This window comes from Anthonomus grandis, chromosome 3 (genome assembly GCF_022605725.1).
Source record: "Anthonomus grandis grandis chromosome 3, icAntGran1.3, whole genome shotgun sequence".
NCBI classification, from domain to species: domain Eukaryota; kingdom Metazoa; phylum Arthropoda; class Insecta; order Coleoptera; family Curculionidae; genus Anthonomus; species Anthonomus grandis.
In genome coordinates, this window is record NC_065548.1 from 8,969,138 (window position 1) to 8,996,542 (window position 27,405).

At 32.5% G+C, this 27,405-nt stretch overlaps 1 protein-coding gene across 2 annotated transcripts in view; it reads left to right on the top strand.

Moving 5' to 3' along the window:
* LOC126733928 (chondroitin sulfate N-acetylgalactosaminyltransferase 2) overlaps positions 1 to 27,405 on the top strand; it is a 259,068-nt gene that overhangs the window by 72,417 nt on the left and 159,246 nt on the right. Inside the window, exons 1-2 of one of the 2 annotated variants that reach the window (XM_050437414.1) lie at positions 24,988 to 25,118; positions 25,215 to 25,277. Coding sequence is in view for 1 of the 2 variants with exons in the window: in XM_050437413.1 (XP_050293370.1) it covers positions 25,215 to 25,277 (63 nt within the window). In the remaining variant the exon portion in view is untranslated. Of the gene's footprint in view, positions 1 to 24,987; positions 25,119 to 25,214; positions 25,278 to 27,405 lie in introns of those variants that run through there. The other variant, XM_050437413.1, reaches the window with a different exon arrangement.

Genomic DNA, 27,405 nt, shown 5'->3' on the forward strand with positions numbered 1-27,405 from the left:
TTAAATAGAAATCCCGTAAATTTTTAAGAACTTTTAAAGAACTACGGCTGCTTTAAATATTCCTTCGAATTAAACCTAAAACCTTTTAATTAAAAAAAAAAAGAGTAAAAAAAGTCCGTAGCAACAAAGACTCCCTCCCGAGTCCCTGCGAAACTCAATTAAGGAGTTTTGAAACATGAAAAGACGCAATAAACTTTCGAAAACGAAAAAATGTCGGTAACGATATCCGTTCGCTCGTTCAACGGGCGAGGACGTCATTTTGTGTTTTTTTTTGGTAGGAAAAGTTCGTAAACTTTCGGACGAAATTTCACCCTTTTTTAGTTTTATCCATAAATTCAGTTGACGAGATTAAGCTTGTTTGGAACTTACATTCTTTTTTTTTTTTAAACGTGGGTGGAGGCAAATAAGAAAATGTGTGTCAGATCCAATTATGTTATGCATATTTTTAAATGCATTTTGTGTATGATTTAATCGGGTTAGTCGTGTAAAATGATTTGCGTATAAAAATATATTGTGAACTAATGGTTTTTCTTAATATAAGTTGATAAAGTACGTTAAAAAATACAATTTATAAAAGATTCAGACAATAATTTAGAATAAAAGTGGTGCGAAAAAGTACACTTCTCATTTTTATATCACTGAGGCATTTTAAAGGATTTTAATTTAATTTTTCTTGATAAACCTAAACGGCGTTTCCCTTCAATTTAAGAAACAACTTATCATAAAAGCAAATAAATGTTAAACACCACTGAAAAAAACGTGAAAAAATCCGTGCTTCTTCGTAGCAGCTACAGGGGGATCTGGGCGGTTACTCTCCGAAGGAAACGCGATAAAATCGCAAAGAAAAACACGAAAAACGCCTTTAGAATTTAAATGGACGCCTTTAGGAGTCGCTTTCTTCTTGATAATAATAAATTATGAATTTGCCCTAAGCGACTGTAAATGAAATGGCTTTTTGTTTTTTTTTTAATAAAAGTTGCAACTCGTTTTTTGGTCATTTGAGGAAGTATTTGCTCTAATAAGTATTTTATTAGTAATTTCAGCCTAAAAAAAAACGAATTTCGTAATTAATATGGCTCGTTAGTAATTTGGCTTTTTACCAAAAACCGAAAAATGTTTGCTCCGAGGCTAATTTACCAGGATTTTTAATGGGAAATTTCTGTCTGCACGATTAATCAGAATTTAATTTGGCTGCATAAATGTTTATGTTTTCGGTTCTTTTTTTTTGAATGTAGACCGACGATGTAATTGAATTTCCGATTTAATTTCCACGTTTCGAGCTGAACATACAATTTTCAAAACGTCTATATTTGTAAAAAAGAACCGTTGGTTATTACCAGCGGGTGCGGGAATGAAACGATTTTTGGGAAAATTCACAAATGTTTCAGTTTTTTTATGGAAACGAGATTTTGCTTCATGGCTTAGAGGAAAAAATTGGTATAGAATTGGAAAAATCATTTAAAGACAAGCTAAAGAACAAAAAGAAACAAGAACACATGGCCAGATAGAAAGAAAAATAATTACATGGACAAATAGTCTAATAAAATAGTCTAAAAAATATACACTGGTGGCCAAAAGTAGATTGACAACTACTTATTTTTTAAATTTGTTTATATCACGGTTTAGGAAATGATAAATTAGGTGGGACAGTACCTGATTAAAAAACGGAGCCTATTTGTAATTTTTAATTATATTTAAACTATTTATTCGTAATACCCAATTTTATAAAAAAGATTAAAAAACTAAAGAAGTTTCTTTGCAGGGCGTCTTGTTTTTAAATCACTATATTGAAGTCTCCTTCTAATGGTACGACAACTAACTGAACCCACACCTTTTTCTTCCAAATGCAGCTTGATTTCTTTTGAAGTTGCGAATGGGTCAAGTTTTCCTTTTTTCAAAATTAATTTGTCAACATGACTAGTGGTCTTCTTTGTTCGGCCAGTTTTTTTTAGAGGAATAACACTTTCACGGAGATTAAAATTTTTTATTATTTGACTTAATAAAAATTGATAAAAATAAATTTCGGCGTTTTTCATCATACAGGGATGGTCTTCCAAATTATGATAGGTTAAATATTCAATTGAACGATAAGATAACTTATATTTTAGCAGTACCTAGCATAAAATATTTAGGAATTACCATAGATAAACAAGTGGAATATTCATGTACAAAACGTTGCAAATACCTTAAGATCTTTATTAGGTATTTTTAGCTGGAATATATTCCTCAGATCGATATTCGATATTCGGCAAATATTTTTTTATAATATTTTAACATATTTGCACAAATATAAGTCAAACATTTCATTAATTACCCATCAGTATAATACAAGAAATCGTCAACAGAATTCGTCACAAACCACTACAGCTAGGAAGACAATAGGGCAACATTGTTTTACTTATCTTCTTACCAGATGTTATAATTTTTACCAGTAGAAATGAGAGCTGTTATTCTAGGTAGCAACTCATTGGGGTTGGTTAAAAGTAGGATCAAAAAATTTATTATCCTTCAAAATAACATGTCCACTTATATGGTCCTTTAATTTTAATCTTGATCTGTGTCTTGCTTTGGTGCAGTATGGTAAAAACAGTTTTTCAGAGGACTACAAAATACAGTAGGTCTTTAGTTTGGTAATTCTGTTATAAAAATGTTTTGTTAAATTGTTTGATTTTTTTTTTGGTTTTGATTAGTTTTATTAGTTTTAATTCATTTTTATGCGTTGCAAATAGCATTGCAATTGCCCTAGATTCATAGTTTAGATTGTTTGTTTTGTTTTGCAATTTAGATTTATATTAAGGCGAAAAAAAATACCAGGAAGTCCTCGCATAGCGTACTAGGTCCTGAGGACTTGGCTAAAAAAATTATTATTATTACTCTAATTGGGCAATTACCACATCAAAAAGGAATAACAAAACAATTAGTGCTAAAAACCTAAAATTCAGAAGCATTCTAACGTACACATCAAAAACCCGAAAACAATCAAAACTCTTCATCCAGACAACTTAAAAATAAAATTTTCATAACAAAAGCTCGCATTTCCTCATACACACGGGCACCTCGAGCTTTCAATTTTAATCCAATAGCCAAAAAGGTTTTATTTATGATTTTTAGCTTAGCGTGGCGGTGGAAATATGCGGCAGCCTTTTCGACTCAAAACCGTCAAAACCCGGGGCATTTTCCTCGGGAAAATATTATTTCTCGAAGATAATTCCGGGCGGCGTAGGTGCCCTTTTTGTGCCGATTTCGCGCCGCTTGACGTCCCGTTGAATTTTTCCATTTTCCGCCGCCAAAAAGGCATCGGAGCCGTATTGAGTAAATGGATAAATAATGCACTCTCATACCGGAAATGGAACTGTATTGTGCGCCAACTCTATTGGAAATATTTTAAGATTAATGGACTGCCTTCCCCGTAAAAACTATAAATATCAAACTGTATGCCGAATTATTGCAATGATTATTTCGTAAATATAGGACTTATGGATATAGTCAACAAACTGTGATGTTTTGAGCGAGTATGTCGATCTAAATAATAAGATTTTAAATAAAGGGCTGAGAAGCCAAGGGGTACAAGTGACTTTATTTTTCATAATGGAGTTAAATGCATAATATACAGAGTGGCCCATCGAAAACAGTTAAAAAGAGTCAAAAAGACAAGAAAACAGCTATTAAACTTATTTAGGGAATAATATAATACATAAAATAAACTGCTTGGAGTAATTAAATAATGCATTAGAGCTGCCTGAGATAATAAAAAATAATTAGATAAAAGCACAAAATTTAAAAAAATCCAAAATAAAGTTTTGTCTAAAAAATTATATGAATCATTTACTACAACTGCCTGAAATGAATAAATTATGTTTCCCTTCTTTATTTTTTTTTATATTTTAGTTTATTTTAATTTCGTATTTAAAATTTATTAATCATAATCATATTTTATTCATGTTAATAATACACTAGTTTTACACACGTCATAGACAAATTACCAATCTAATCTAAGGTGTGATATAAAACCCTAAGTATGATAAAACTTTCTACAAAATACCAACTATAAAATACTTAAATAAAAAAATTACATACAAAAACACTTAGATTAATATTTTCTAAACAAATATTATATGTAAAAGGTCAGAGGCAAAAATTAAAATAGGATAAAATACATAGTTTAAAAGCTCGTCGATTGAATAAAAGGAGTTTCTAAGTAAAGGTTTGGGGTCGCTTTTTAAAAAAATTTAAAAAATGCTCAGACCCGTCAATTTATGATTTTTGATAATTTTTTAAAAAAATTTCAAGCCCTTAACATCAACCCCTTGACGGGGGTTGCAACCACCCTCAAAGCCTTAAATAAGAGTGGGGGTCTTTTTATTCGAGTTACAACTGCCAAGTCTGAAATAATGCTAACTTGAGTTTTTGCAGTATGACAGCTTGTCAAAGATTTTGACACAATACCATTGTTTAATGCTTTTATCGCTAGTTTTTAGAGGTTCTTGATTTACAAAACAAAAACGCTCGTCCCCGTCGATTTTTGACTTTAGAAAAACGATTTTTTGTTTACATTTTTAATCTCACTACTTCAATCCCTTAGCGAGGGCGACATTCACCCTTATTTTTTAAAAGCGAAGGGTTGTGTTGTAATATATCTTTTGAGAAATTTGAGCTGCAGCTTCCAGAGAAATCTAATTTAATTTTATTGATTAGTACTTACGTATTATCTTATTAAATGTTGAAAATGTCTGCCGTTTACCTCCATACAATAGTACAGTAACTGTTCAAAATGTTCCCAGACATTGTGAAGAATATCGGGTGTTATTTGTTGGCATTCATGAATGATGCGGTTCCGTAAATCTTCTAACGATTCAGGTTGGGTGGCATCAATTTTCGATTTTAGATTTTCCCAAAAAAGAAATCAAGAGGAGTTAAATCGAGTGATCTCGCGGGCCATTCGATAGCACCACTTCTCTTAATCCATCTACCAGGAAACGTTTCATCCAGAAACTGCCGTACTGGTAATTCGTAATGGGGAGGATTGCCTTGGCCAGTCTTACTGAAATATCGCATTTTGTTCATGATAGCGTTGGTCGTTTTCTATCATTTCAATAAATGCTGGGTTAACGGTATTCTCCAAAAGGTCTAAGTACGTATCTCCATTTAAATTTCTCGGTAAGAAAAATGGTTCAATTATGTGATCATCAAAAATACCAACTCAAACGTTTAATTTTTGAGGGTGTTGAGTGTGAACCTCATGGTAGATCCTTGGATTTGTGTCAGACCAGTACCGACAATTATGCCGATTGACAGTGCCATTGAGAAAAAATGAACATTCGTCTAAGAAGCAAACATTTAAAAGATAGTTGGGATTATTTGAAATTAGTTCGGACATGATTTCAGAAAACTGTAAACAGTGGTCATTATCATCTTCATTTAATTCTTGAAGAAGTTATATTTTATATGAGTCCATTTATTATGTATTAGAATTCTCTGTAAAGTGGTCTGCGAGACTCCCGTTGTATGAGAAAGTTTTCTGGTACTTAATGTAGGGTTCATACTAACTTTACCAAGAACAGCAACTTCTACTGTCTCATTTCTCACTGGATTTTAAATATTCCGTTTTAGGTTAATTCTAGGATGTAACCATGATGTACGTGTTTATCTGCATGTCTCTCATTAAAAAAGTTGCCGTTAGTCTTGCACATTGATTGTTTCTAAAGTGTAATTATAATAAAGTACAGAAATAACTAATTCACATCAACTTGTTTATTGAATACATGCCTTGCAAATAAGTCCTCGTAGTACCAATGCCATTAACCTCTTGACCGAAGCGGGAGCATTACATAGATCAAATGGCATATTATTAAAAGGATAGTGGCCAGTTCCAGTAACGCAGTTTTCTTCTTGTCTTCTTCCTGAATACCCATTTGCCAATATCCACTTGTTAAACCCAATGCCGAAAACCAGCTTGAACCGAGAAGAGTCAAAAGCGTATCGTCAATTTTGGGAAGTGGGTAACTATTTTTCGTCAATAAGTTGTCTACAGTTCACACAGAATCTAGTTGATCCATCCTTTTTCGTCACCAAGATGACTGGAGAAGACCATGTTTATAAGGGACTCCTGGCCTCCTGGTGTTTGGTAACAGGTAGTCTTCTAAATGGCTGACGGATTGGTTGAGCAATCCCAGTATTTATTTTATGCTTCCAACTAAACTACTCTAGTTCTTTAAGTTTTACCATTAGGCTCTTCAAAGATCTCGCTGTGCTCGGTGATGTTTAACCTTGCTCAATTCGGCCGGAGAAAGATGTTTTTAATTCTTTGGAAAATTGTCCAGATTCATGTTGAGTCCCTTGGTCAAAAAAATGGCGCAACTCTCTTTACATCTGGGTACAGATCTTACTGGTTAATATAAAGTCACCAAGTCATCCTTGCGTTATTTTAAGGCTATTGGGGAGGATGTTGGCAATCTTTATGGGAATGTCACCTCCTGATGTTACCTTGTGACTTTGCCACAAGCTATTTACAAGCATTCTCTTTTTCTTGGATCCATCCAGAATCTGCTGCTGCAATAAAATCTGCAGAATCTGCTGCCCTTATAGAAGCTTAAACAGCACTTACACTGGATAAAATAAATTCTTCCCAGCCGTGTTTCCAGTCACCGTGCGCAGGATCAATATAATGGTTTAACCAAGATAAGAGTTTATTATTTAGTCTACGTACTATGCTTGATTTTACTAAAGACATCCCTTCTGCCGTGTCAACCGTAATGGTAATCAACCCTTTATTAACTTTTCCCTCAATGGTCAAGCTTTAGGCAGACTTTCCCAGAGTTCTCTTGGAGATAATTCCGGGATCTTTATCTTCACAAGTCCGTGAAGATAAAGATCCCGGAATGTATTTAGTTTTCCTGATTGGTTCGAGAGGTGCCGCGATCTCTGGATGGCGAACGTGACAGTCACGTTTCATGTATCCAGATCGTCCATATCGATAGCATTAAATACCTTGGCGGTGAGAAGGCTGCTGGATGCTCTTTTAATTCTTGCGTTATTGCCTGAATGATCTTTGTAGACCATCACTATTGGCATCCCCCTTATTCTCTTGGTAACTTTACTACCAATGTGAATATTATTTTTAAATTCTGCAGATGTATTTTATACATCACGGGACATTTTTTGCCCTACAAGGAAAAACATAATTTTTAACAGTGGGGTCTGTAAGGGATTTATAGAAACTTTTAAGTAGTATGTAAAGTAAGTAATGAATTTGAATGAAAACCCCGAGAATTTCATTGTTTTTCTTCTGTCAAAATTGACGACTTGCACCACCTCGAATATAAATCAAAATCGATTCGCCTTAAAATAAACACTCGACATTGGCAGCGAAAAGAAAAGAAATATGGCCCGCGGGTCGAATAATAGAGTATACGTGCCAAATCGGGACCTTATCCCTCCATTCGCTTGTTTCAAAAAAAAAGAGAGCAAAAAAAACCGCTGGAAAATGGCGGATTCGGTCCTTTATCACGTCGAAAAGCGAAGGTGCTCCTAATAAATCCCACGGCAAACGAATATTTCCTGCAGAAGTTGCATTTGCGGCCATTCGACTATGACAAATGCCGGGGTAAATTCGAAAGAATGAGCGGCTAAAATTGCCATTATTTGTTAGGAGGGATGAAAACTCCCCCCCCGGGTTCGTCGCTTGACTTCCTATTTAGTTCTGAAGGGTCATTTAGGAAAACTTTAAAAAAGGTTATGTGATCCATAGTACGGTCAATCTTGTATTTTACAGTTTTAGTTTGATTTTCTGGCTAAACTACTATTAGTGTATACGAAAAATTTATGGAACAAACAATAACAGTTATTAAATTTTCTACAGTTAGCGGTTGGGAGCAAAGCTGGAATGGAACACTTTTTTTTTTTTTAAATTAAAAAAAAAATTATTGGAGCCCTTTGAACTTTAAACAAAAAAATTACTGTTTTTTTTGGTTAAAAAGGTTATTTTGGGCATGGCGCCATAATTATACATACTCCTATCGGAATATTTTTTTTATACGACTTCTGTATAAGGGTTACAATGTTTCAAGTCATGGAAAAATAATTTTAAAGTTTGGAATATTTAAAAAAAAAAATTCCAATTTCCAGCACTGAAAATCGTTTTTAGAAAAAACGTTTAGAGTGCTATTTGATTATTTGTAATATGTCGCATCGAACTGGTAATATAAGATTTATATACAGGGTGTTCCTTAGAGACGTGCTAATATTTAAGGGGGTGATTCGTGAACCCATTTTAAGAAAAAAAGTTCCTATGCACATATGTCCCAAACGTCTTAACTTTTGAGATACAGGGTGTTAAAGTTTAAAAAAAAATCAGTTTTTTAATAATAACTTAAACAATATTGTAGACATTTTTATGAAATTTGGTACATGTATTCCATGCATCAAGATGCATTTTTTGATCTGCAAAAAGAAATATTTTTTCTGCCAGTGGCGTCCCTACAGGTCTTCTATTGAATATTTTTAGTGAAAAAAATACTACGCCACTACTTTTTCATGAAATAAAAAATATTTTTAAAATCCTTAATCACTTTTTAGCAAATTTGATCTCTTGTTTTATTTTCCTGACAAGCCTTCATCAAAGACTACGAGAAACTGGAACTTTTCAACCAAGAAAGCCTAATTGTGGTCGCCAACGCGATATTAGAACATCGGAATTGGAAGAAGCAGTACTTAATTTAATCTGCAGCTACATGTCAATCATATGACGGTATGGACTATTTTAAAGGATCAGTTATTATATCCATATCACGTACAATGAGTCCAGGCTCTATTACCACGAGATTTTCCTAGGCGTCTTGAATTTTCTCGTTGGATTGAAGTCATTGAGCAAAACCCTCAGTTTTTAAGGCAGATTCTGTTTACCGACGAAGCTAATTTTTCCAGAGAGGCAATCATTAACTACCATAATAACCACATTTGGGCAGATGAAAATCCCCATGCCATAGTTGAAGCTCATCACCAACAACAGTTTTCTTTAGAATTATTGGAGACCACCTTATTGGTTTACATTTTCTACCACAGAGATTGAATGGGGAAACATACACTCGTTTTCTCCAAGACATACTTCTAGGACTTCTTGAGGCGATACCCCTAGATGTTAGAAGAGTAATGTGCTTTATGCATAATGGGGCTTCTGCCCATTTTAGTTTATTAGCACGTCTTTATTTAGACGAAACATATCCAAATTGTTGAATATGAATCCACTAGATTTTACCACATGGGGTCATTTTAAAACTTTGGTAAACAGGATTCCGGTACTGGATGACTTGAGAAGTCGAATCATTAATTCATGTCCGTAATTCAAAATTCTCCCGTAACTTTTTATCGGATTCGTCGACAAATACGGCGACGTATAGACTCTTGTATAGTGGTAGAGGATGATCATTTTTAATATTTTTTTTATAATTATTTAATTTCTTTTTCTCTCATTTGGCTTATAACAAAAATTAGAAACACATCTAAACATTAATAATAAATACGTAATACATTTAGGTAGATGGATTTTATTTTTTTAATCGAATACGCAACCTCGGACAAAAGAACGTCAAGAGATCAAATTTGCTCAGAAATAAATCAGAATTACAAAAACAAAAAAAAGTGGTGTACCATATTTTTCATCAAAAATATTTAGTTTAAACCTTACACGAATGTCACTGTTACAAATAAAAAAAATTTAGTGAGCCTCAGAAAACGCCTTTTAATGCATATAAAATGCCTTTTAATGCATAGAAAATGCATACCAAATTTTATTAAAATATCTAGGGGTTTTACAGGTATTATAAAAAAAACATATATTTTTCTTTAATCTTTACCACCCGGTATCTCAAAAGTTACGCCTTTTAGAACATACGTTCATATAAAGTTTTTTTCTTAAAATTCACCAAAGAATCAGCACCTGAATTGTTTCGCATCTATTTAATTACACCCTGTCTATTATTTATAATAAATGATATTTTTTCATTAAAATATAGTACTAAAGATATTTAATAAATTATTGTAGACTTATGCATGCATAACTCATTTAAGTTATCTGATTGGCTTACAAATATGCGTATTGCTTGATTACCCTCTAGTACTATTGACTATATCGTCGCCTTGCATACAAAGGGGCGTAACTCATAATTTGAATTTTCTTGGATTTCGCCCGGAGGTTGACAAATTTGGCGTTTTCTAGCTGCTCTCAAAAGGGCGTAACTCAATATAATTTATTGCCTGGGCACGCAAACTGTTTAGGCGTATCTCATCAAGTCATTTTAAAACAGTAGACAAAAAGGCGTATCTTAGATACGGCTTTTTAATAGTATTGTTTACATTATACAATTTGGCATCTAAGGAATGTTTTTGCTATACATGGAGTGAAATTGACAGCAAAAGAGGCTCATCGGAAATATCAACATGTATCTACAAATTTTTGATGCATTACGATGAAAAAGAGGTTAAATCTGCAGATTTATTTGCCGATGGTTGTAGCGGCCAAAATAAAAATGCCATAGTCGCTATAATGTTACTATATTTTATAAGAAGCAGCAAGAACAACAACAAATTCGTCTTCGATTTTTTTAGCCCTTTCCTGGTCAAAGTGAAGGGGACAGTCCATAGTGCCATAAGTACTGCAATTTCGCGATCAGGAAACATATTTGTTCCATCTCAGTTGATTCCGATTTTTAGACTAGCTAGGGCTAAAAATCCCTATAATGTAATTCCAATGAATTATTCCGATTTCATAGATTTTAAAGGCTTGTCAAAAGATTTAAGATTTTTAAGCATACGCCAAGATGATGACAGAAACCAAATCAACTGGACTGAGATATCTTTGAAATTAAAAAAAAAATTGAAATTAAAATTATGTGCTCTAATTTTTGACATATTATGACTGAACGTACCAAAAAAAGGCTGTGCTGTCCGACCATGAAGCAAGCAAAATATGTCTCACATTTTAAGCGAGTTTTTGGCACTACTAATTCTAACTACTTTAAGAACTTATGCATCTTGGACATAATTTCTGTGTTAAAGTACCTAATATCTACATTTCATAGAAATACTGTGAACTTGTTTAATATAGCTTTTCTCATCATAAAAATAAAACGCAAAAAACTGTGGTTTACTAAGGGTCTAACTGCTTCTTTCAGGAAATATACGTCATCTGTATATTTGAATGAGTATTTTACTAAATATTGCTTTACATTTTGTCTCTTATTAAGACCCTCCAAGAAACTATATTATTCTAATAGGCTAATCCAGTGCCATAATTTGCAGAAGCAACGTTGAAATATAAACTATAAATGATATACGAAAAAAAACTCTTACTGCCCTGCTTCGACTTCAAATGTTTCCTTAAACGCGCTTAACAACTTTTATTGCTGTATACAAGGTGATCTTCAGCAACGCTGACACCATTAGTAGATCCGATGTCTTACTTGTCAGCTGTTAACGTTCTAGTGTCCTTCCTGTTTTTTCCTACTGATCTGATAGAATGAAAGGCAGTCTGCAAGTCAATATAAAACAAAAGCAGTTCTGGTCAGGATGGAATTTCTGCAGACATTCTTCTCAATATTCCAAATTCAGCGTTAAGGATCTTTGGATCCGTTGGATCTTCTAGAAAAGCTAGAGATTACAAGAGCGACGAAGAGCCCAGTTTTGACTTGTGCTCAATTTTAAGCTGGAACTCATTTTTAATAAGATTATCTAGTCCTCTCCTGTTTACCAGTTTTGTTGTGAGGCTGTGGGCTCAAATCTCGATGATTCCTTGTTATTTTTTTAATATTTTTCTTGTATTCGAGTTCTATGTTGTTCTTTATATATTTGTGGCGTCAATTTGGCGACCTAGTCGGTCCTGTTTTAACCTTTTTAAGGTATATTCTACGCTTTACTTTAAGGTCTTTTTGTAATTTTGTTTGTTTTGTTTACATTATTTTTTAGGTTTGATGATGCTCTTAGGAGCGAAACATGTGTCACCACTTTGACTCTTTATGAGTCATTCGAAAATAAAATTTTCAAGACCGAGACTTTATGTTGTTATCTTATGATTTATTTTCAAGGTCTCTTTGAAAATATGGACGACCTCTTTCAATTTTAACTTAAGGGTCCTGGCAAAGGCAATTAACTAGTAATGGAAATTGGAGAAATTTTCTTCATGTCTAAAAACAGCCAAAGTTATTCTAGTTTACAAAGAAGGAGGCATGGATGATGCTTCTAATTTCCAAGCAATATTACTTCTATCCATTATGTTAAAAATCATAATCTTAAGTGTCAAGTGTCAGTTCGGTTTATACACTACAAATGATGCTATGTACCATCTTCTTTAGAAGTACTCTCATATCAATGCGGCAGTTTTTTGGGATATGTCAAAAATGTTTTTATTTTTAATTTTTTCGCTTTGGTAAAAAAACATGTTTATATTAGATAACAATAACGTGATATTTGACTTTAAATTTTGAATTGAAAGAATTTTAATTTTTATATTTTACTTTTAAAATTTTGGTGAGTTTGAGTCCCACTAACTTGAAAAAAAATTATTTATTTTTTGGTTAAAAAATTTATTATGGGTGTGGCGTCGTTACTATACCCCTGGTAGAAATTTGCTAAATAAGTTTTTTTCGAAAAAATTTAAAAAATTATTTTGAAATTAGGATGATTTTTTTGAAAATTTTTCAAAAAATTTATAGACTAGTAAAATACTAAAAATATATTTTTCCATTAAATTAAATTTTACAAGTGTATTCATTAAACATTTTGGATAAATTATAATTTTTTTTATAATTTAAATTTTTGACTAAGTATTTATTTGACTAAAAGTGCAAGTTTTGAGCCTTTTTTGAAGAATTATAGCCACCAAATATTTTGGTGCCATCGTGTTGAAACACAGAAGGAATGTTGTGTTTTTAGGAGAGTGAAAAGTCAACAAAAGACATCCATGATAATTATTCAGACACAACCTCAACCACGGCAAACAATCCAGGTAAAATATGGCTTTTAAGATAATAATTTAAAAATTATTATGCAGCCATTTTATTGTTAAAAATTTAAATTCCAATCAAAAACCAGTAAATATCGACAAATCCCCTAAAAATATTAAAACTTTTACTGTCATAGAACACGAAATTTATTGCTAACGTAAACCCATAAACGAAAACAATTAAACATTTTGGTCGACCGGTCGGTATGTATTTAAATGTCGCCCCCACCTCAGTTAATAATTCATCCTGGTCAGTATATCTCGTAATTTATTCAAGGGCCGTACATTTTGGGGGTTTTGGATACACAATTTTTTCTGCATTGCTAATGGGTTAAAATTTCCACATAAAAAAATTAAGCATTATTCAAACTTGGACATTTTTTGACTATATAAATTATTCAACCAATAAAATTAAGAATTTAGCATGTCATTTTCCAATTTCAGTAAAAGATCAATATTATCAAATATAGCAAATGTCTTTGATCTACTTGGACGATGCATAATCTTGGCAAAAATCTTACTTCAAAAGTTATGGTCTTGAAAGATGACCTAAGATAAAACCTCCTTACCAACGTAACTAATTTCCAAATGGGTAAAATTAAAGAATCAGTTCTCTAAACTTAAAGACTTATATGTGTATTAAAGACATGCTATGAATTGCATGCATTTTCTGATACTTTTCTACTATTCTACTATTTTCTGAAAATTTAAGTGAAGTTTCAGTATTGTGTTCAAAGGTTAAGGTTTCTCCTTCAAAAATTCGGAACTTTGTAAAGCCCTATTATTGGCCAAAATTATTTAAAAAAGTTCTTAATTCATCAGAGATTCATCTTTGGTGTGATGCAAAGGTGGTCCTTGGATAGATTGCAACCTGTCCAAGTATCCTTGAAGTTTTTGTTGCAAACAGAGTATCAGAAATTTAGACTCTATCCAGTTCTAATATGTGAACATATATGTGAAATCAGCTTTTATCTCGTGGTATTTTACCAGACAATATTTTAGAATGTTCGTGATCCTGCATTTTTATTAGATGAGAACATTGACCGGTGAAATTCTAAAATAAAAAAAGCATATGTGAATTAATAAAAGTGTAATTCAGTTCACTAAATTCAGTAACATTTTACGTTTGATTCTTAGAACATTGAATACACTAGAATAAACATTGGCTGCTTTGGATTGAGCGCAACATCTACACAGGGGGCAGAGGGGATATTTTATTGATAAACATGCTTAGTATTCTATGTTGCCAGTGATTACTCAATTTTAACAGAAGAAAATAAAGTGATATAATAAATTATTATAATTAGCAGAAACTGAGTTGCATTCTCTATTATAAAGAAAAAGAAAGAGCGAAACTCGTTTAATAACCAAAACTATTTTGTACGATATTTACACTAAACACTAATAATAATTCATATTTTTAATTTGGACTCTTTAAATCACAAATTTCGATACACAGCGGTAACGCTGTAGATTTTGCCCAGAAATTCTCGCAATAAAGGTATTTGGCAACTGCGCTCGTTGTTTTGCATGATGCACCTTTCGTACAGTATTAGAGGATGTTTTGATTGGTTTTAGTGTATTTTTTTAATTAATATTAAGACTAAAAACTCCCTTTTTGCTGAAAAATAATAAAGAAGTCTGAAGTGGGTCACATATATTGTAGCGTTTTATTTTTCTACTCCTTATGTTCACTAACGCTCCATTGATATTTCATTAATTTCAATAATTACATTAATAACTTCTTTTATTCATATTTCTTTAAATTTACACTGTCAATGACATATTACTACTGTAACGCATCACTCTCCTGGTTTAATTATCCATGCTATCTGTTGACGGTCCGTCACTTCTCTGATTAGTCATAATTAATATTTTCTCTGATTAGCTGATATTGACAGCTCAGGCGAGAGGTGGGGTCGTTACTGATTTAGTCGGTGCTGGGTCCATTTTTCGAGGACTTGTTCCCGTGTCGCAGGTAGGAGCACACGTAAAAGGCCAGTTTTTTATTTCCGAAGTTTGTGAAGCAGGAAGTGGCCAATATGGTTTGTAATTTATAGTCCTTAATCTTGTTCCTTTTTAACCGTTTATTTCATAATTCTGGTGCAGGATGCCCAAGATTTTAATGGATAGATAATGAAACTTAGCAAGGTGAGTGTGTCACATTTTTAACGCCTTTCATTTTTTTATCGACAGTGAATACAATGGCAACCGTTGTATTAGGGTTTTACTTTTCCGTTTTCCTCTTTATTCTCCTTCAATTGTTGATGACTGCAAGCTTTTAATTTCCCCGGGAAATAGCTGCAAGCGGTAGAGCTGGAGCCAGAGCTAGAGCTAGTATTAGAGATTCCCAGTCCGGTTAGCTGAGCTACAAATGGCATACATTCACAGCCTCATTCATTTCTTGGAGGAATATACAGGCCAGTTTATTCCATTTATCTAAATATTACTAAGCATAGATTTGTCTCATTTATTTAAATTTTTATTAATATACCTTTAATTTCAATTTATTGCTACAAATATTTAATGAATATCATAATTTAATACGTCAATTTTTTATCTATAATTTTAGTTATTTTTTGTTTAGTATTTTTCAGTATCTTTTTTGGTAGTTAAGTATATATAACTCGGTTAAGGCTGATATGCCTTAGGTAAAAAGGACTTTCCCCTGCGTACTACAAATATATACAAAAAACTTTAATAATTGTGTGAAGTGCTGAAATCTACCTAGTAGTGAAATCATAATTTAAATGTTACTTTTGTCAAATTTATTTTAATCATATCATCATTATTCATATTTTAATTCATTTAATTCAGCAAATTATTAACATTTATCAATTTAGAACATGAGGTGTGTACATATCTTTGATGTAAATACAGCATACTTGCGGTAACGTGAACTTACGATTTTATGAACAACTCATTAATGTGAACACCAATATTTTTCTATGTAATTATATAGTGTGAACAAACCCATATTTCGATAATGTGAATTTTAAGAAATCTTTAGTAATCCTGTGTAGACTTGTCTAGGCTTGTTAGTGGATATTGGGTTTACGCATTTGAAACGTTGTTTGGTCATTTAGTTGATGTTTATTAGATAAGAGAGAGTGTCGCATCTTGCGCAGTGGCCTTTTAAAATGGTTAAAATTAATACGTTTTTTTAAAAATGGTAAAAATAATAAAATTAAGTGTTTAACTCTTTATGAGAAATCAAAAATTTTGGAACAGCACAAAAATGGTATGAGTGTTACTGCACTAGCAAAGAAATATCAAATAGCAAAATCAACTATTTGTGCAATTAAAAATAAAGAAGAAAACATTTTAAAAGTTGTTGGAGAGAGTTCAAGACCTAATGAAATAAAAAAGCGATGCAGAAAACCCCAAGATGGAAACTTTGTTGTATAAATAGTTTACCAAATAGCGTGAACGAAATTTGCCAGTTACGGGTGATATGCTTAAAGAAAAGGCTCTAGATTTTCATAGAAAATTAAAACTCAACGATAAATTTAATGCAAGCGATGGATGGCTTCAAAAATTTTAATGGCGATATGGTATAAGGCTGCTTAAAATTGCAGGTGAACAGTTGTCCCCGCAGCCTCACCTTGTAAATCCCTTTATTGAAGGCTTAAGAAAAAAGATGAAGCAGGTTAATCTAAGTGAAGATCAAATTTATAATGCAGATGAGACGGGTTTACATTGGAAGTTATTGCCAGATAAAACCTATGTTGCAATTTTTGAAAAAACGGCGCCAGGTCTAAAAATAGCTAAACAAAGAATAACTCTTTTGGGGTGCACAAATGCTACAGGATCACACAAACTAACGCCTTTAGGACTAGGAAATGCAAAATCACCCAGATGTTTTAAAGGATTTGATATTTCAGTCATCTTTAAAAGCACTAGAAATGCATGACATTGGTTTTTTAAGCATTTTGTTCCAGAGGTAAGTGAAAGTTTTATTTGCTTTTTAATTTTTTTAAGACTAAATTGGGTTTTTAGGTTAAATCATTTTTACAAAACAAAAACCTTCCTTTAAAAGCCGTTCTCCTGTTAAACAATAACCCTTTGCATCCACCGGCAGAAGAATTAAAAACTTCTGATGGACACATTTTTGTTGTCTACATGCCCCCAAATGTTACACCATTAATTCAACCATTAGACCAAAATGTTTTGCGAATAACCAAACTATTTTCCAGAAAAGGCCTATTAAGTTGAATTGTATCAAAGGGTCAAGGAGTAGCTGAGGCCCTAAAAGTTATAACTTTAAGAGATGCTATTATGCAATTGCATATGGCCTGGCAAAAAATAGAGCCTTCAGTAATTTCAAAATGTTGGAATAATATTTTGGGAAAAAATTTGGAGGAGCATGACCTACCTTTAGCTCGACTAAAAGAGATGTGGGAAAATGATGTTAGAGCAGCTTCAGTTAATGAAACCATTACATTGCTTCAAACAATTGAACAGGTATTATTTAGTGCTAGTTACTCCTTTTAATTTTCGATTTTTGGAAATTAAAAGAAGAAAGTCTGTTATAGTTTTAGAATTTCATTGAGATATGATTGTTTTTAAATTGATTATAATCCCAAAGAAATTGAGGAATGGAATACAGACGCAGTGGAGGAAAATCTCGATAGCAATGATTCAGATGGTAGTGGCTGCGAGATATTAATTTTTGAAGAAGAAAAAGTTACGCATTTGGAGGCTCTTGCAGCCTTGAAAATTGTCATACAATGGGCCAATCAAAACTATGTCGACATAAAGGACATTATTACACTAAAAGGTTTAGAAGAAAAGGCTGTGGCCTTAAACCTGTCGCAAAAAAAGTGCAAACAAAAATTACATCTTTTTTGGAATAAAACTTTTGTATAATGGTTAAAACTGTAATAAATAAATACAAACATAAATAAAGTACAATATAGTTCCCTTTTATTTTAATTTTAGCTATTTTTAATATAATCTCCATAATGTGAACATTTCAGTAATGCGAACTAAGTCGAAATTTTTTGACTTCACATTAACGCGAGCCTATTGTATAATAATTTGGTTGTATTGTTAAGATATTTTTTTGCCCCTTTAAATCTACTTTAACCAGGGTCATTTAATTGTTAATTGAAACCTATATACCAAGTCTTTTTCTTAGTTTTCTTTCATTTATAAAAAAAAAACTAAGTGGCGCTTTCTTATTTAATAGTTATAATCAAGTTTAGATTCTTTAATAGTGAATCTTCGAACAATCTCAAGCCTCCAATAATTCTGAGCTACCGTCTGCAAACTCTTGGCAAAATAGTAACACTGTAAACTTAACGTCACACGTTGGGCGCTAAAAAAAGGAAATTCAAATCGTTAATTCACAGACAAGTTAAATGTCAATGGTGTAATCCTTCTAGGTTATAATATTATAAAAGACGGCATGTTTGGGAAGTATCTATTAAGTATTGGCGACTAAAATATTAATAAAAATGTGTAATCAAGTAAATTTATTACTAATTCGAACCCGAAATGCCGCAAAATTAATTTGTGCAAAAATGAAAGTACTATCTGGTCGATATCCAGCAACCAAAATTGAGAACGCAGCATATGTCGTTTACCAGTAACATATTTATAGTCGGCGCCCATTATTATTTAATCAATATTAGTGCCCGTATCCTCTGGAATTCCAAAGGAGTTTTAATAATTTTTTGTCTAGATATTAACAGTGGATAACTACATCTGTTTATAGTGGGTATACATATACCGCGACAAACTAAGGTTTTTTTTTGTAGAAATTAATTAAATGGTTTACTTCCAAAGAATTTGAATTAAACTTTTTTCTGTAATATATTATAAATATCTAAACGGATTTCAGATGGTTGCAAACCTCTACAAACGATTGAGTTAGATGTTATAAACGGCTATAACTGCCAAAGGATATGGATAAAACTTTTCCTTATAGCCGTTAGGAGTTACATAACCCTTTATATTTTTAAACATCTAACAATTCAATAATTTTTTACCAAAAAACTTTTGTTTGTAGAGGTTTGCAACCATCTCAAATGCGCTTAGATATTTATTATAGCAAAAAGATCCTTTGGGAGTCTTTTTCATTTCTTTAACATTCGACTTTTTAAGTAATTTTCACAAAAAAACTTTAGTTTGTAGAGGTTTATAACCACTATAAATCAATTAAATGATTAATTGTTAATATCTGGACAAAAAAAATATTAAAATTCCTTAAGAATTTCAGGAGATACGGGCATTATATCGATTAAATAACAGCGGGCGCGGACTATAAATAGGTTGCTGGAAACGACATATGCTGCGTTCTCGCAGCTAGCTTCACAGAAGTGAAAACATATCTGGAAAGACAACACAAAGTGGCAACATCGGATACCTTCATTGTAAACATAGAGGTATTCTACGTTGCCAAGTTACTTTTTTTTATTAACTTTTTTGTCGGTATTCTTTTTTTTTATTCTGAACAATTTGTTGATTACTCTCAAAGTATATATTATTGGTCAGCAAATAAACGAATCTTTTAAAGAGTACATTTCTTACCTGTTACAAAATACAATACACTAAAAAATATGTAGTCGATTAAGAAAATTATATATTGAATGAAAAATTGGAAAGTCGATTTGACATCATTGTCTAGAAGATTGCCTATGGTTTGCAGCTAGGCTTGTTCTAGGCATTTTATGTTCTAAGGTTTGATTGATACGTTTAAGGTTTCGAAAGACACAGAAACTTGGTAAACCTATTATAAAGAACCTTTAGCACTTGAAAAAAGATTGAAATGTCATCTTTTAGTTATGATAAAAAACCTCAAATTCTCCTTGCTACAAAATACCACTTTACTAAATGTTGTTTATTTCTAAACATAAAAGGTAATTGTGTATCCCGGACTGCAAATATTGCTAAGTGTGACCAGAGATAAATATTAGGTCATAGATGACTAAGTATTTTAGCAAGAAAGGTTTCATTTGAATATGCAATTTGCCTTAAAATAGATGCAGCTTTTTCAAATTAAATTTTAGAGTTATTACCGAAAGAATGGGTTAACTTGATATATCCTTTTAATGTTGAGGTAGACTATAAAGGTCCTCTTCATATTAAGGAAAGCAGCCAGAGTAACTAAATGTTATACTTGTCTATTCATATGCCTTTCGACTAAAGAAATTATTAATCTAGAGTTGGTTTCATGTTTTGACCACTGAGGGTTTTATCTCTATACTTTTAGAGGCTAGACGTGGCAAACCTGAATGTGTCATCTTTGCATGAACCTGAATTTAATCAAGCTTTATCATAATACAGTTATATTTTTCGATATTATTGGTTAAACTTAAAAAATACCATTTTCAGAACATCGAAATAATAATTCAAAAAAAACTGATATAGAAAAATAGAAGATCCAAACGGCAGCTTAAATGCAACTAACTCTCATGTAACTGGCTACTGTTTAATTAAACTATCTGCTTGTCAGTGTATGCTATAATTAAGCCATACTCCTGCAAAACAACGATTTTATGTCCAAGCAAACCCGCTAAAAACACCAAATCAAAAGCTCTTGCTCGTTGTTTTTTGTCCGGAATGACGCATAACGTCCAATTTGAACCGAAATTTCGCGAAAATAATGACCAGAGAGAGGCAGTTATTAGCAGGGCGAGATAGCGTTCCTGTTTCGGAGGTAATTGCTGTCACTTCCGATTCGGCTTATTTGTTTTGTATGAGTGTTTTAAAATTGCGAAAGCACAACAACCTTTCAACGAGAGTAGTTAAGTGGCTTTTAAAACCTTAGAAAAATAAAAGTTGTCCTCAAATTTAACTCATTATTGAATGCATAATTTAAATCTTTACAATGTTAAATTATGGATTATTTTTCTCTGAAAAATAATTCAAATTTAATGGCTGTTATTTTCTGGGATTCTTAGGACATTTATCAAATAACTGGGATGAGCAAAATGCATTTTTCAAGGGTGTGTATATATATATGCGGCCCCAATGGGATTTATTAGGGGTTCTTACATTGCCCTCGGTGCCCTAAAACTCCACATTCCCAGAAGAGCGGCGCTAAATTTGCGATTTTACTACCGTATTTATCGTTCATTAAATTTATCGATTACCCGGATCATATTAAACGACTATAGTATGAAAAGCGTAACCTACATTAATTTACATTTTATGGTCGGTATTTTGATTAAATTTGTTGTATTTTTTATGTAAATTAAGGTAATTGTTTTTTTTGTGAAGTAAGATGGAATATTCGATATTTTGCTTAATTTAAGACTTATAGAGGTATACATAAAAACTATGTTAAAAATATTGAATTTTTTGATAGTTCTGAGATTTTGTGAAATTAGAGTGAAAGACAATACAAATTAAAAAAAAATTGGGCCATTCTTGACCTTTTTTTGAGGCTAGACAATTTTCTCTTTGAAAACGTTAATTTGGCATGAGAGGCAATGTAACAGATCTTAGCTAATTCATAGCAATTAATAGGCAATTAAAAATACGAAACTAAGAAGAAACTGTTGGAATTCTCACGATAGTACCTATACAAGCCGAGATATTAACCTCCAAAGTTGGGGATTTTTCATTTTTTGCGTATTACCTCCCTTTCGAAATGCGATTTTTTTCGAAATCAAACTAAGTATACCAGCGTCTTATTCTGATCACCTAGATTACGAAAACACCGGGTTATAATAGGATTCGAGCAAAACTAAGAAAATGAGAGCACTTTGAAAATCCTGAAAAAGCCATTTTTCGACATCCGTTTTTGAGTCCAAAAATGGGCCCAAAAATGCAAGATCTCAGTTAATAGAAGAGCTACGACCTTGCGAATGGTCTCGCTGTATTCAGAACGACGAAACTAAGATAAAACTGTTGGAATTTCTATAATAGGACCCATAGAAGCAGAGATATCGACCTCCAAAGTTTGGGTTTTTTTATTTCTTGGGTATACCCCCCCGTATCGAAGTTTTTCACCAAAAATTGATTTTTAAAAAAATTTAACTAAATATTCCAGAGTCTTATTCTGATCACCTAGATCACGAAGACACCGGGTTATAACAGGATTCGAGCAGAACTAAGCGAATGAGAGCACTTCTGATGAGAGAATCCTGAAAAAGTCATTTTTGCCGTCCGTTTTTGAGGCCAAAAATGGGCTCTAAAAATGCAAGATCTCAGCTAATAGAAGAGCTTCGACCTTGCAAATGGGCTCGGTGTATTCAGAACGACGAAACTAAGATAAAACTGTTGGAACTTTCCCAATAGAACCCATAGAAGCCGAGATATCGACCTCCAAAGTTTGATATTTTTTATTTCTTGGTTTCTCCGCCCCGTATCGAATTTTTTTTTCACCAAAAATTTATTTTTTTTAAACTCAGACTAAGTATACCACCGTCTTATTCTGATCACCTAGATCACGAAAACTTCGAGTTATAATAGGATTCGAGCAGAATAAGTGAATGAGAGCACTTTGAAAATGGCATTTTTCGCCGTTCGTTTTTGAGGCCAAAAATGGGCCCTAAAAATGCGAGATCTCACCTAATAGAAGAGCTGTGACCTTGCGGATGGTCTCGTTGTATTCAGAACGACAAAACTAAGATAAAACCGTTGGGATTTTCCCGATAGGACCCATATTAGCCTAAAAATTGACCTCCAAAGTTCGGGATTTTTCATTTTTTAATCTCCTTGTATCGAATTTTTTCTCCAAAAAAAAAAAGTTTTTTTTGACATTGAATTAACTATACCAGCGACTTGCTCTCATCACGTACATCATCAAAACATCGGGCTATAACAGGATTCGAGCAGAAGTAAGGGAATGAGAGCACCTTGAATATTCGGAAAAAAGTTATTTTTCGTCCTCGTTTTTGAGCCCAAAAATGGACCCTAAAAATGCCAGATCTCGGTTAATATACGAGCTACTATCTTGCGGATAATCTCGTTGGATTCAGAAAATCAAGACTAAGTCAAGATCATTAAAAATTTTCCGATAGTGACCATAGAAGTCGACCTCCAAAGTTTGGGATTTTTAATTTTTCGGGTATTTTATCGAATTTTTTCACCAAAAATTGATTTTTTTCGAAATTGAACTAAGAGTACCAGAGTCTTATTCTGATCACCTAGACTAGGAAAACACCGGGTTATAACAGGATTCGAGCAGAACTTAGAGAATGAGAGCACTTAAAAATTCGGAAAAACCCATTTTCGACCTCGTTTTTGAGCCCAAAAATGGGTCCTAAAAATGCTAGATCTTCGCTAATATTATGTGAGCTACTACCTTGCGTATAAACTCATTGGATTCAGGAGGACCAAACTAAGTAAAAACCGTTGGAATTTTCTTGATTGTGCTTATGGAAGCCGATATATCGACCTTCAAAACTGGGGATTTTTAACTTTTGAAGTACCTCTAAGTATGGATTTTTTTCACCAAGAATTTTTATTTTCGATTTTAAACTAAATATACGTGCGCCTTGTTCTCATCCCACACTAAAATGCCGGGTTATAACAGGTTAAGCAGAAATATAAGGGAATACGAGCATTTTGAAGTTTCACACAAACGTCGATTTTGATGATTTTTTTGTTCCCCAAAATTGGCTCTAAGAATGCGGGATCTTAGCTCATAAAAGAACTACGACCTTGTGGATGGTCTCGTCGGAATCACAAGGACGAATCTAAGAAAAAAAGCGTTAGAATTATGAAGATAGAACCCACGGAAACCGAGATATTGACCTTTAAATTTTTGAGCCCAAGAAAATGAATGGTTCTTGAAAAAATCCCTAATTTAATAACTGTCAAACCTTCATTCGTTTTTCCTACTTTTTTTCAGCCGAATATTAAATCTTACGACTTTTGATAGTCCTAAATAATGCGAATGGTGAGACGAGGGGCGTTTTGAGACATTTATTTTGCACCCCCCCAGCCCTTGCAAGCCATTATTTCTACCTTTCTGAAACGGTGCCTCCGTGGCCGCTTTTCGGGATCTTCCAGGATAAGGAAAAGGTCTAGATAAGAAACGAAGGAATAATTTAATGCCCTAAGTTATATGCCCTGGAAATCTAATTTGGAAAAGGGTTGAAAATACTTTTCTATATGTAAACTTTAATTATATCTATTGGTGTAGTTTAGGAAGGCATGATTTTGTTTGTTTCTGAAATGGTAATTTTTTTTGGCCCTCCCTTCTTATTTTGGAATAATTATTATTAATTATAATAAAAAATATATATATTTTTCCTCATTGTAATATGACCCAAAAAGTACCACATTTAAAAACAGAAGAAAACAAGGTTCCGTTATCCGGATTTTATTTCCAAAATCGTGCGCGTCAAAAACGTCAGCCCCGAAATTCCGGATTTCAATTAAAAAATCTCGTGTTTTAAATTGGCCAAAAATCGTGAATTCGGTAGCGTAGTTTTTTTTTAATACGAAACAAAGTTCGTGTTACGAGCCTATAAAAATTCCGTTCTTTTAACACTGTTTAGGTTCGGTGAGTATTAAACACTTTATACAACTACTTTAGGTTGTGCAGTACGGCTATTGATAGGGCGCGATAATTTAAAATTACGAAAATCGCACGAATAGTTAACATTACGACATGATTAACGATTAAAAGAGGGATTTTAAAAGGCATCGCGTGGTGCACGATAACACTGTAAAAGTACGTTTTAATTTATTGCCGCTGGTGAAAAATATGTAAGTCTTAAAGATAAAGAAACATTAATTATGAGAGTTATATAATTACTTTATAGTCTATATTGATTTTTTTTTTGGCATTTGCTTCATATATTTCTATTTAATAGTAGTATTAGATTTGTGTGTTGTTATTTTATTATTATTCGTTATAAAACTTTTTCCCGAAAATTATCGAGTTTTTCTGCACCTCTATGAAATATAATAAAATTAACAAACAATAACAAAATCCATTTGTAAATATTAAAATAGTAGCGACCCAATTGCCTAGTCAGCCCAGCGCATAAATTGTTTTTTTATTATCGGCGAATATTTGTCGCTTCAGACCGGAACTCGTCAGTAGGAAATTTTTATATGACGCCCATACATGCATACGCTCTAACACACTCATATAAAATTTAAATTCGCAATATTTTCATTTGTGCACCGAATTGTAAAATTATTCGTATGTTTTACGGTACGAAATTCCTGTTTTTAAGGCGTCTGTTCAAATTTTAATACGCTATTATTTTTTTACGGTACAATTAATCGGAGGTTTTTATTTGGTTTTCAGGAGAACTCTGGCTTTATCCCGAAAAACATCGATCAATGCAGTGCCAACGGCTTCACCAGACAGGTAAAAGAGGAGTTTATTTGATTTGTTTGGGGAACTGTTACTTTTAATTTTTGGCATAATTTAAATGGATATGACTTGTCATCTTCTTTAATATTAAAAATAAAGAAAATACTGTACAATATCGTGTCGTTGAGGAGGTTGGTTTGATAAAAGGCCTTATATCTTTCTATCAATAAAATATCTAAAAAATTATACCGCAGCGTCAATTTTTTACGTAAAATTCCCATTATAATTGTTTATTAATTTTTTTTTACAATTTTTCAAATTTCACGCATTCAAGGGAGTTACACTTTTCATACAAATCAGAGTTAAAAACTGTCTTTAAAAAAAGTTTGGCAAATGAGTCAGCCAACTGATCACTTGAGTTTACGTAGAATACTGATATGTTCTTGTTTTCAATTTCATCTTCTCTTTATTTAATGTCTTAAATAGTAATGAAATAAACTAAGCCACAGGTCTCAAATTTATTCAATTAAAGACAGAGGATTACACGTGTTTCGTCCATACTAGGCATCATCAGAGCCACTTGTGAAAAAAACATTACCTGATACAAGTCAAGGGTAGAAATTAAGTTAAAATTGATAAAATCGGACGGAGATTAGTTACTGCATATATGTAGTATGTAAAATGGTAATATGTAGAATGTAAGCCGGTCTCTTTGAAAAAAGATGGACTATTTCTTGGTAGTTTAATGTCCATATGATTCTTCATATGAATATTAAGTTGAAATGATTCTTTGATTTCAAGTTCTTTTAGGAAATGTTTCAACTACAACTCTCCAACTCCAAGACCTAAGGACAAATACTCTGCTTCTATAGCTAATTGTGTCACCACATTTTGTTTCTGGTTTTTTCAAGTAATACCACCATTTGCAAGTGTAAACACATAACCGCTGGTGGATTTCCTAGTATATAAGCAACCAGCATAGTCTGCGTCAGTATAATCGATAATCTTTACATGTCTCCTTTTACAGTACACAATTTTATAATAAGTAGTACTTTTCAAGTATCAACAAATTATTCTTACTGCTAGCCAATATTCATTACTAGTCCATTGTCAACGTAAATTATCAAATAAATTTCAGTATTTGCAAAGTGACCAACAAAAATACATTGGTCTCCCTTTTTAATTGTCTAAGCTCAAACTTATTAAGGAATTAAATAAATTTACGGTTCCAGCATCTTGGCGAGATTTTAAGTCTATATAAGCGTTTTTTATTTTGCACAGTTGGTTTTTAGTTACTTTATAACGAACTGGATTACCGTTCGGATTAGTCTTAACACGACAAATCCACTTATTGTCTATAACTTTAGCACCATTAGGTAACTCTATTATAAGTAGATTTTTCACTCTATTGTTAGACTATTCAACTCTTCTTCCATTGCTCGCTCACTTGAGGGTTCAAGTACTTTACAATAATTTGCTACATCATATAAGTCAGGTTAAATTAGTGTATTACGATTGTGTAGCTGCCTAACATCCATATTTCCATCTATAACATTCTTTGCATTAAACGATGGGCCACAAACAAAGTTCTTGTCATCAGAGTCTGATATTTGACTGGTACTATTAGAATTTGGTAGTTCAGTTTATTTACTTTCTTCGATATATATACATTTTAATGAAACGGTTTCCTTTTTATTGTCAATCATGGCATTTTTATTAAAATTAACATTGCAGTATACTTCAACTCTTCGGTTTTCTGAGTCCCAAAGCCGGTAATTCGAAGAATATTCATCATAACCAACGAAAAGTAATTTTAGTGACTTTGATTCAAGGTTTTTTCGAAACTGTAATGATATTAACATATATGCTGTACTTCCAAAAATCTTGATATGTTTCAAATCAGGTTATCTTCCAAATCACTTTTCACTTGTTTGGTACTAAATCTGAAGCTGTTCTGTTGAAAATATTTGCAGCAGTTTTTACAGCCTCGGTCCACAATTCTTGTGGTACATTTTTATTTGTAACCATATTTCTGTCCTTCCCATGATTCGACTATTTTGTTGAGGTGTATATGCTGCTGAATGCTCATGAATTATCCCAATATTCTTAAGAAAATTCTGAAACTCTCTATTAATTAATATATTCTCCCTTACCTTGATCACTTCTTAAAGTTTTGAATCTT